Genomic DNA, 12139 nt, shown 5'->3' with positions numbered 1-12139 from the left:
AATGCTTCAGAAAACTTTTTTTGTTATTTTTCTACTCCCAAAATCATGCTCAGCAGTCAACAAGTCACTTGATTGTTACTGAAACTGATGCCAGCTGCTAGTTACACTTAAAACCAACTACAGAGCCTATAGCAACACAGTTGGAATCCACAGCAGACAAACATTTCCCGACTTTCTCTCATTCTTCTAATGAGAGACACCAATGATCTGTCCACTATTTGCAGCGTTTTCTACCCAAGTAAAAACATTATGCTATGGCAGCCGAGTGAACGGATAAACGAATTGTTTGCATCAAAGTTCCACTACAGTGATAACCACCTGTAAAAAAAAAAAATCACCAGAGAAGTAGAAATAGGCAGCAGATGCCGAGAAAGAAGGGAAGAGGGTATCAACTCAAGGCATCAACATCTAAGCATAATACGCTGTATTAGAGTCAACATTTCCTAAAGAAAAGATGATCTAGTGTCTCTAAGCCAAGACTTGCTGGATTGCCAACCCAGTGGAGAACTTGGAAGGCTCGCCCCTGCAGCGCCCCACCAGATCAGCTTTTAGAGAACCTAAGGCTATTTAAAACATTGTCATCAAGTTTTAAACTGAATGAAAAATGCAGAAGCTACCAATAAAATGTACCAGAAATTCAACAGCCTGTTTTCACTTTTCCGCTCCTTCACCCTTACTTTCAGCTTTTTCGCTATTCCCGGTCCTCCTAGTCTCACTGCCAGAAGAGTAGAGACTGCTGCCTGCCCAAGTACAACCTTGTGTTCCAGCTATTCACAAAAGCACCCAGTACACAGCACTGATCTGGCACATACTAACTGATTCTTGTACCAAGACAATGCAAAGGCTGAGTACTCCTAACTTCATGGTATCCTCTGCACTTCAGTTTATCTAAGAGCAGTTGGAAAGAAAGCAGGAAAAAAAAAAAAAAGATTGCTTCAGGTAACAGTCTCCAAATTTAAAGGGTTTTTTTCCCTGAAAAGATGAACAAGTTTGAGACAAACCACAGGTAAGAATTAGTCTGGGTGTTCTCTGATCAGACGTGAGACATGCTGACAGACTTCTCACTAAGTCTAGACAATTACTGATGCAATGCCTCATTAAGTCAACTGCTCCGCAGCCACTGGTTTGTCCCATTTTCACTTACTGTAACTCTTGAATATACCCTACCAAAAATAATACTCTGAGATAACTAAAGAAATCTTTGTGGAAAAAACAGTAAATTGACAGTGTTCCTTCATCTTTTACAATATTCTGTCAACACTAAGCAAGACAAGTGGCAAATTACTCAAAAGCCTTCAAAATTTTTAATTTTCATTAGATACATATAAATATAAAAACTTGCTATTTTAAGATCACTAAAGATTATGGTGAGTATTAGGAACACTTATTACTATTACTTCCAAGTGTCCGTTCAGATGTCCAACACTTCTTACAGCTGATACATTTTAATTCATAAAGAGTACTTCCTCCAGATGGACACCCAAAATTAAACAAGAAACCCAGACCAAGGCAATACGTACTTGTGTCATTAAAAGGTACTTTCTCATTGATTATGCATAGAGATTCTTCCAGTCTACTGCCCAAAGCTGCTTGAAGATTCTTTAACTGTTGCTGGCTAAATAACAGAAGAGAAACGAAAAACCACACATGCACATTGTAAACCTTTAAGATTTATTCTGTATCACCAATACCATAGCTCACCATAAGCATCCCCTGAGTGTACAGGAATCTGTCTCTTTCAAGAGGTTAAATATAAATAAGACAGTAGGAATCATTTTTCTTCCTTTATGTCAGATTTGATATATGACACTGTATTTTAATCCCTAACAAATGCAGTGAAAGCTGCAATAAATTGTTGTAAATCCTAAATTCCATTCTTGAGAAGCTTACCTTATTTCAGAGTTAACCTTTACATTATTTTCCAATTCCACAATTATTGTATTAAGCTATAGGAAAGTATTCTATTGGAATTTGAATGGAAATGCAAAAGGACCTTTAAATTAGTTACTAACATGCAATTAGTGAGTTGTTGATAATTCAGTTAACTACGTCACATCACTATTAGAAATACCTCACAAGCTTTTCAAAGTCCAATATTTAATCACTGCTATGATACGGCCCATTCCCACAAGACTTGGCAATTATGTTTCTGATGCATTCTCAAATGATTTTTCTCTAGATCTGCTTCACTGACATTTGATTGTGTATATAGATGTGAACTTAAGATATTAGGATTACTAATATCATTAGTATAGATTCTTGAGATGAACAGTAACATATTCCAGCATTATCTACATATGTCAAAGATTACTGCATATTGATTCAGACCAAATTCCACACCTTACCCAACTTAGGCCCCCAAATTCTTCACTGTTTTGCTTCCCGTTTGACATCTAGAACTCCTGCACATATACTTGAGGGGGGGGGGGGGGGGGGAGGTATCAAAAAATGACAGTTTTTTCCTTTTTTACAAAAACATTTGATAGGTGGAAGTCTATCAAGACTAACAAGGAAAAAGAATTCAAAATAGACAAGGACAAGTAAGATATGAAGAAACCAGCCAATAATAGCTCATGCACATTAACAAACATTTTTCTTGAAAAGTAGCTCCAAAATTTCACAGAAACTATACAGCACGAACCACAGTAGCACTGGGCACGATAGAAAATAAACTCAAAGACAAACTGCGAAAGTACAGATGTTTCCTTTTTGTACTACAGAGGAATGGCAAACAAGTAGTTTGATATGTTTTGTTTTACATTCTGCCCTTTAATTTTCAAGGCACAAGTCTCATATTCCCTGGCTTTCCTGAATAAACCATGGGTGTCAGAGGCAAATGGATCCCTTCCCCTGAAAGAATGGGGAAAACAGAAAAGCAGTACTCTCAAAGGCATCTTCTGTCATGTGTTCATTAGATGCTGATTTCAGTGTTGAAAATAAAGAAGTGTTAGGCTTTATTATTTTTAAAAAGCCTCCCTTCTTAAATAGTAGGGACAATTTCTTACAATGACATTAATTACCCAGCCAACCTAGAACATGACAGACAAGCTCTGAACTGAAGACTACACTGTTTTTCAAACACCACAGAAAAGCAAACAGCAGCAAAACAGCTTTCATCCTCCTTTGCAAGTCATTCTTCATGAAATCCTGGCCTGTATTAGAGGAGTTATTGGAATACAAGTACCTGCATCTCTGAAAATAATTAAAATACATACTTCAAGGTTACCATCTGAAAGAAGGAACTCTTTATCTTATCATTCACTATGCAATTTATCCATTACATTAAAGATCTACACTGCATATATATCTTTAAAAAAATGCACCTGAATAATCAACTTCAGAGAAGTGCACCCTAATTTGATTTGACCCACAGTCCTCAACTTCTTCCCATTTTCTACAAGTTGTCTTCAAGACAATGAAGGTATTTCAAAACTATCAATACAACCCTTCAACAAACTTTCAAATATTCTAGCTGAGTGTTATACTTGAAGCAAAAGTGATTGTTCAAGAAGCTTTTGGGGTGGAGGGGGATTTTTGAAATTCTTTTCAGTCAGTTGTCTCAGCATGCCTTGCTCAAGCTTTGTTTTTAGAAGCAGTTTGTAAAAACTCATACAACTTTGTTTCACATAAGTTCAGTAGTTTCTTTTCTTTTTATAACATTCCATTACAAATAAATTCTTCAAGCTTTCATCAACTTCACAACTACTTAAAATAGCTTGGAGACAAAACTGTTCTTACTGAAAGTTGAATCTGTGGGACTTTCTAGTTATATACTCAGCAGAAGGAAAAGGGGTCTGACCCACATAGTCTTGATGTTAATGTGCTATTGACCAGTATTTTGAGTTTTATCAGGTTTTTTTTTTAAAAAGGTATTATTTTCTAAAAATATTCCAGTTAATCTTTTACAGCAGTTAAATCAATTTTTCATTATATTAAATAAAAACACTTACCATTCTTCAGTTCGAAGCCTACAGTCCTTAGCTTCTCTTTCTAGTGTCTGAGACTTGATCTTTATGCAAGAAGATAATCTCACAATGTAAGTACTGACACAGCAAGACATTTCATTTCAAAACTTTTCAAACTTGCAAGTAAAACTCCTTACTTCTAATTTCGCTTTATCATTCTGCAGTTTTTCCACGGTATCCGTGTATTTCCTTGTTAAACTGTCCACCACAGCTTGATGCTGCGCAGCATCAGTTTCTAAAACCTCAAGTCTAGTTCTCAGCTCCGCTTCTAAACGTTTGTGCTGCTCATCTGCTTCAAAGAACTAAAAGAAGAAATGCAGAGCTCATATGAAAGCTTAATTTTACACCAATTTAATTAGCCAGTCCAGGTTAATAACATTTCTATTTGTCTGAGAAGTAGTACTTGTTATGATGATATTTACAGAGAAAAGATTCAGGAATACTCTGTATTTATTAACGCTTTGTAGTAGCAAGCATTCCTTAAATATATTGCCAATTAACAGTAGACACCTGAAAAATTAAAGTTGAACCATAAGGTCCTTCTGGAGTTTTCTAAACCAAAGTGAAATGCATTCTATTTCAGTAAAGTAATTCCTGACTTAATTACAGCAACTGGCAGAAAGTATTTTAAGCTTTAAGGCAATTCTGAAACAGTTAGTGAACTAAAAAGAAGTTTCCACCCAGTACCAACTATATGGCTATTTTCAGTAAAGTAGCTAAGTGTCACCAAAAGTTAAAAATCTAAATGAGAAAACACATACTGAGTTATTCCACATACTGTCTTAAGAATCTTAAGTCAAAATACGTTTCCATTTGCCCAGTGAACATCTTTGTAAACAAGCTATGCAATCTAATCTACTGTTTTGCATACAATTAAGCTTCTATACCCACTAGTTTTCAGATGGCATTTTATTTTATCTTCGGTCATGTGACCAGTTTTCTGAACTAAGAAGGATAAAAAAGTTTCACTCACAAGTATATGTAGTCGTTCATTCTCTTCTATTTTCTTCTGAAGATCTTCATTGAAGACACTTTTCTGCTCTTGACTCAACTGAGATGAGGATTCTGCACTTTTCTAAAAGAAAGAAAATGCATTCACTACCTCCAAGTCTCTGGGGGTATCCCAAAGTCCATCCCTAAGTATATGAAAACTCTTCCCATTGCTAATTCCCAATAGAGGCACATGAGTATATACGTTACTTACATTGACTAATACATCAAAAGGTATGCATATTGCACACAGCATGAGCCTAAAAGCAGCACTTTCTCCTTCACACCATTGTTACTGTATAGTGGTAGCATGCTAACTCAATAAGGACTCAGGAAAGCCTCTACTCAGGCATCACATTCACACACACAAAACTGCTTGTATGGGCAGGTACCCATTTGAATCTTGCATGATTCCATGCAGTCAGTAATACGAAACCCTACAGACATGGGCTTATTAGGTTTGGTAGCTGTGTGTAAGGCACATCTGCCCCCACTAAGTGTCCACGTGTAAGCTGGTCTGGTCTCAGCAAGGACCAGGAATAATCACTGAAAGCAGACTACCCCACGGCAGGCTGTAGCACAAGGTGGCACTGGAAACACAGGGTCTTCGCTGTCTGCCAACTACCCTAAGAATTCAGGCAACTCTGCCAACTGTTTCCTCATTTTTCACCCATTTCATCCAAAAGGTTCATGCACCACTAGTGAATCCCATACTACTTCTCTGCTGAACAAAGGTAGTACCACCACCAAATGAAAGGGAGACTGTTCACATTCAAACTTAACGCTAAACTTCAAGTGCTTGGAACAGCTAGGACAGCTAAGCCACCTCTGCATTTGATATCAGCCTACGATCTACAACACCCGAGACATGGGCATATGTTCTCTTCCTTCTACAAGGACTGCAGTCTGACATAGATCATCTATCTGAATCTTAATCTAAATAGCTTCAGATGTGATTTACGTGGTCTCCCAACAGCAAGTCTCTGAAGTAAGGGTGGTATGGAATATACTGGGAGTGTGTTCAATATAATGTACGTACTCAGTGAGGCCCGACAGGTAAAACTAAAGGGAACATATTTAAAAGGTAGTACAAACACTTTTTAAGAAAGAAATACAGAATTGTGCATTCTGACAGCTGAACAGGAAAGAAAGTCAGTGGCAATGGTTTGCAAAGCTACTCAAGCCAGGCTGAGGTCCTTCAAAGTTTGGAAACATGCCTAGGGAAGTGATAAGTTACATAAAATGAAATAAAATAACAGAAGGGTCAAGATGCATTTTGGAGAACAATCTACTACAGTGTCTGAATAATGTAAGTCAGAGGTACTATGCTTATCAAGGAACTGGATAGCAAAAAAATGCATGAGAGCTTCAGAAAAAAGGAAGATAATCATATTACTAGTCAGTTGAATGATTTCTTTAATGTCAGTCTTCATTGCTACAGCATTTTGGGAGCTAACCAAAAAGAAAAGATTATAGTAATTAAAAGGGGTTTCCTGGTAAGAGGAAGGTAGCAAAGGATGCTTGACAATTATTTAAGTCCAGTCACACCACCCCTGGAATTCTGACGTTATGTACAGAAGACATGGCTGATCTTAGACTAAACATGGTATAACCAGGTTTAATCAGCACGCATTTTGGCAGAGAAAGATCTCAGTACTGAATTATACTGTCACTTTGAAATAACATACAGAATACTAGCTAAAAATTTAGATTTCAAAGTATCTGACAAGATTCACACAAGAGCTGACTAGAAAAGCTACAATCATAGGCTGAAGAGTTAACCATTGACATCAAAATTACAAATCAAGGAGGTGGGGATAGGAAATGAGGGGTGATCAGTTTTCATCATAGCAGTAGATTAATCACAGAGCTCCAAGATCTTTCCCAGCTGTTTGAACACTTCCTAAATACCTGGAAAAGGAGATGGCAATTCAGTATCAGTTAGCTGATGCACTAGAAGAGTACAGAACTACTCCACATGTATTATATGAATCAATACCTTAGTGGTTATTTTCACTAACATCAGTTAATAACACAAGTTCTGACAAAAATATTGAGCTCAACTCTTGACACAAGGCAACTACTGCTAGAAATCAGGGTAAGACATTGACAGGTGAGGAGCAGACATCTGCTAAGCAAGGTTTTTGCCTTTAGCACATACCTTATTCTTCTTGCCCTTAGCTTCACTTAACGCAAGTTCATCTTGAAGTAACTCCACCCGCTTGGCAAGTTGCTGATTTCGAAAGGTCAAGCTGTCCATTTCTTGTTGCAGTTTTCTCAGCGATTGATCCTTCATCTTCAGTTGCTCCTGAATGACCAAAAAGTTTAATTTTAAAACTTTCACATTTACTTTCACACATGTTTTTAGTAAGAAGTATCACATTAAAAAAAGAGAACGTGTTAAAGAATTGCTTTCTTCACTATTTCATGACTGAAGAGACTAAAAGTATTGCTTTTAAACCAAAAAACAGCATTCACTTCCTTGAACTGCCACAGATCACACTCAAGTAGGTACTTCATCCTATAATTTAACCATCAAGAAGCAACCTTCCACTTTTAAAGTCAGCACCTACAAAGAACAATGAAGATTAGTTGCAGAACAGAAATTCCTTCTTTACTCTTTTAATCACAATACTTTGAGTAAAAGTATTCTCATTTACCTATTTTTTCACAAGCTTAATACATCTGACACAAAAGTTTTTAGAGATTACCTTCAGAGAAGCAGAGTTTGCTTGCTCATCTACAACCCCTTTTTTCAGCACTTGGTTCTGAGCTCGAAGCTGAAAGATAAGAGATGCCAGTAACTATGCAAGACAGAGGAATAAATAAAAGCCATTCATTAGAATGTGCATAAAGCATCATATTCTCTCATGAGAGCACCAGATGTGCATGCTTTTTAAAGTATTCTGTTCAGGTAGATAGGAGTGATATCAGGTTGAAAAAAGTATCCAATTCATAACCTGAATGGCCAAGAAACAAGAAGTCACTGTACCATTTGGTCAAATAGAACATGATTCTTACTCAATAAATATCTTGGAAGATTAGTTACTTGGATATAGTTAAGGTTTGAAGAACAGTGAAGAAGTATGGAAAAGTTGCAACTTCTTCCTTGCCTAATAAAGTTCTTGCTCATATTCAGTGCCTCTCCCCTCTTCTCCCCAAAACTGTTCATGACTCATTCTGGAACATAAACAGGGCTCACAATAAAGGCAAAATCCCTATCAATTCAGGAAGAGTTTAACTACACGCTAATGCAAAAATGCTTATTACTGGTAGTAGCAGATGATCCAGAGAGAACAGCTTGAGAAATACTTCAGGAAAATGCATAAAAAGCATCGGAAAAAAAAGCCCTCCAAGACTTACTTATATAGTTCACAAATCTGAGCTAAATTCACTGCGGTGAAAAGTGATACTTAAGAAATCTATTTCCCAGTCACTTCACAGAGTACCTCTACCCTGCAGCAATGAGGATACCGACAGTTCCATCTTCCCATTCCTTGATAACTGCTTGAATCCTGGTTTCTTCAATGGCAGTTTGTATTCATTTGATATGTTTGAGTCCAGCTGTTGCAGATATAAATTAAAAGGGTTTGCACAGTTTTTGGGAATACCTCTGGCAGATGCATAGAAGGCAAGATTCAATGTAAAACAGCAATGGCTAACCTTTTCAGTCTGATGACTGAATATATTTGAAAGGTCAGAAGTCAGTTGACATTGCTAAGCACAGGCTTTTGCCCTGCAGTATTCCCACTGTGCTGCTCATGCATCACAAAGGCAAAAGAAACTTGCAAGAGCAACACAGAAAGACTTCCAAGCACAGGGTTTCCCTAGGAAGAAAAAGCAGTGCAGTAGTTTTCTATGCCTTTTTTCTGCCACAGCTACTAATGTAGGAACACATCAGGTGCAGTGAATGAACAAGCTCAATCATGCTGCACTGAGATACCCAAACTGAAGTGTGATCCACCAAAGGCTGTCACAAGTTGAAAAAGCCTTTTGACTACTACTACCATCAGGGTTGTGTGAGAGCCAGAAGCTGCAACTCAAGGGGAAGGAGACTCTGAAAACACGCATCCTTCTTCTGGACTGCTCCGTGAACTAAGAGGGAAAGCAATCCTTTGGCAGGTACTTCCCTTGGCACTCCTTGGGTCTGTTAAGCTCTTGTCTACCTCTCTCCTTGGCTTCCACAACACAAGTAAGTGAACAGGCAAACAGCTTCCCAGGGCTACCCTCCATTTCCACCTGCACACAATAAGCAGCCAACTAAACAACTGCCCATTTACACAAAAAGGAGAGTTATCTGCAAAGGGGATCCCACAATGCCCTGGAGTTGTTGCACAAGAAGTGGGATGAAACCAAAAAATACTTCCCACAAAGTACCAATGAAACATCACAGGCTGAAGGTTGCAAGATGAAGTTAAAAGAAAGCTTTTGGACACCATGATACTAAAAGAAAGAGGATCCAGCAGCTGGAACTTCCAGAAACTATAGCTGAAAGTCCACATTTCAAAGTTTCATTCAGGAACCAAGCAGTGAAGTCCCTCAAACACCTTATCCTGAGCCATTTTTAATCTCCAAGGTACAGCAGAGCCACTGTAGAAAGCAACAAGAAATATGAACTCTGTGACCTATAAAGTTTCAAAGTGAATTCAGTTTTCTTAAAATGATTTTGTGGAAGTATTAAAAAAAAAAATGTGTTTGTGAACAATTTAGATATAGGTTTTCTTACAGCTGTTCCACGAAGAATAGTGTTTAAAGATGCATCATTCTGTAATCTAGGAAAAGGTGTAAATACAGTCAAATGCCTTGTGCCACTCTGATGCTGGGCTACACAAAGTGCTGGCTTTCTTTCCCAAGACCACTGAAGAACTATGCCATTCAAGACCAACGGTCTCCTCTTCCTTTTAGTGAAGAAACAAGAATGAAGAATTCTGTATTAAGCAAGACTCCACCATTTAATAAATCATCTCAAGCACCTTGGAAAGGAAAGGCATTCTCCACTATGGGACAGAAGTCTTTACATACTCTGTTAAGCAGTACCAGAAACAGGAAGCAAAGTCACCTAGGGCAGCTGCAGAAGAATGGAAACAGACATGAGGCAAGCGTGGAGTCGAGTGTCCTCACTTCCAAGACACTGCAACACCACTGCAGGCACTACTACCACTAGTGAACTCCCACACTCACCAGTCAAAGCAAACTCAGAGCCTGTGGGTAAGATACAAGACCAAGGCCTCAACCAATAGTCACACCCAAAAAGATAACTAAGCCTCATGCCTGACTGGAAAGTGGAGAAGCAAGGGAGAGAGCACTGCTAGTTTCACTTCCCTGGCGTAGCTGAACCCATTATTTGTCCTACTGGATGCTTTTGCAGACAAGGCCACTTTGCTCCTGACACCGGCTCACCCAGCCAGGGCTCAGCAGTACTGTATTCCCTCAGCACCCGCAAACTCGCACCCTATGCCTGCCCAAGTTTGCCTTCATCTCATCCTCAATAAGAGCCAACCTTTGGGCCCCGAACACTTTAGGCTGCCGCAAAAACCGGCGTTTCAGTCCTGACCAGCCCCCCGCTCCGGCTGGAGCTCAGCCGAAGGCAGCCAAGCCGGGCGGGAGAGCTCAGGGCCCCGCCGCCCCACGGCGGCACCGGGGCAGAGCAGCCGGCTCCCCCGGGCACGGAAAGCTCAGCGAAGGCACCGGCAGCCCCGCGGGCCGAGCGGGGAGGGAAGACACCCTCCCCTCAGAGAGGCGCGTAAGGGCCGGCAGCCCCCGCGCAGGGAGCGGCTGGAGGGGGGCGGCACCGGCAGGGGAGCGGCAGCCGCCGCTCGCGGAGCATCGAGCAGGGGCTCTGGCGCCTGATACCTTGGAGTACTCCTGAGCCAGCTTCTGGTACTTCCCCTGCAGCTCCGCGGCGGCCGCCATCTCCCCGCCACCGGCTCGGCGCTAACCGCGCCGCACGCCCGCTAAGGGAAGACGCACTTCCGGGTTCAGGCGGTGGGAACGCGATGACGTCACCACCCCGCCCCCTGCCGAGGGAGGGGGCGGAGCTTAAGTCGCCGGCGCCACCATCTTGACGCAACTTCCAAGATGGCGGCACGGAGGAGGGCGGGGCCGCAACGGAGGGGGGCGGGCCGGCCGGACCACGTGACACCAGCGAGGCGATCATGGCCGCCTCTGTTGTCATAGTAACAGGCGCCAGGCCCTGCGCGGCCTTGAGGCTACGGGGCCTCACCCCGCCCAAAGTACATCGGCCGCGCGCAGGAGCATCGTCTGCCCGGGGAGGGGAGGGGGGATATCGTGTCGGCGTCATGTCGCGGGTCGCGACGCGGGCAGCGGCGGGTGGTGCCCCGGCCCCGGCGCCGTCGCCTGCCGGGGCCGAGTGCCAGGGCCGGTCCCGCGGCTCCCCGCCGAGGCAGGGCTGTCGCTAGGGGGAGCCGCGGGCCCGGGCCTGCGGCAGCGGGGCGCGCAGCGGCGGCGGGGGGCGGCCAGCCCGGGCCGCAGAGGCAGAGGCAGCGGTGGCTACCGGAGGGCCTGCTCCTCAGGCGGCTCCCGGCCGAGCCTGCGCCTGGGCTGTGGTGCCGGGGTGAGGGCCAGGCGTGGGGGCTGTTACCTGCCTGCGAGGGAAGGCGGCTTGCGGCGCTGAGCGTCGTGCGCTCCTCCTTCAGAGTGCACTACAGCTGTTGTCTAACACACGCAACACCCACAGAAACTGAGGCAAATACATTTTTTGCAGATCCATAGGTGAAGAAAGGAATCAAAAGGCAGTTAAGTAATTTCTAATGGTTTGCAACAAGTGAGTGGCAGGGATGGGATTAGTCGATGCCAGCACTTGGGTCTTCCTACTCTGTTCAACCCTAAGTGCCGTTCTAGCCTAATGAAGTGGGACATGGATAAATGGTGTATCACTGTAGTGCATCTGTTTGCTCTCAAGCTGCAGAAACTCGAATTCCAGAGTATCCGGTCATTTTGACTGTCTGCACCCTGTGGTTCCCCGGGGGGGGCCCTTCTCTGCTGCCTCCAGCCTGTAGATCCCTTTGTTTCAGAGCCCTCTTTCAGCTTCTCCACCATTCAGGCATCCTCCTTTAGAGATTGCTTAGACTGTGCTAATTATCTCCTATTTTCTTCTTCTTTCTCCTCAGATTTGCCAGACATTTAAATATGTATATACCATCAGCACTCTTTAAGCAGAATCT

At 42.0% G+C, this 12139-nt stretch overlaps 1 protein-coding gene across 5 annotated transcripts in view; it reads right to left on the bottom strand.

The window, feature by feature from the left end:
• Positions 1–10932, bottom strand: part of PPP1R21 (protein phosphatase 1 regulatory subunit 21) — a 33412-nt gene extending 22480 nt beyond the window's left edge. For 2 of the 5 annotated variants that reach the window (XR_012628290.1, XM_074863944.1), the window contains exons 1-7: positions 10809–10932; positions 7667–7735; positions 7117–7263; positions 4939–5040; positions 4103–4267; positions 3951–4009; positions 1521–1615 (exon numbers count right to left, since the gene is read on the bottom strand). Coding sequence is in view for 4 of the 5 variants with exons in the window: in XM_074863944.1 (XP_074720045.1) it covers positions 1521–1615; positions 3951–4009; positions 4103–4267; positions 4939–5040; positions 7117–7263; positions 7667–7735; positions 10809–10868 (697 nt within the window). In the remaining variant the exon portion in view is untranslated. The other 3 variants (XM_074863945.1, XM_074863946.1, XM_074863947.1) reach the window with 3 other exon arrangements.
• Between the last annotated feature and the right edge of the window lie 1207 nt (positions 10933–12139).

Source organism: Strix uralensis, chromosome 3, assembly GCF_047716275.1.
Source record: "Strix uralensis isolate ZFMK-TIS-50842 chromosome 3, bStrUra1, whole genome shotgun sequence".
In the NCBI taxonomy this organism is placed as follows: Eukaryota; Metazoa; Chordata; class Aves; order Strigiformes; family Strigidae; genus Strix; species Strix uralensis.
Note: the sequence above shows the minus strand (reverse complement) of the source record. Positions and strands in the feature narration are given on the sequence as shown.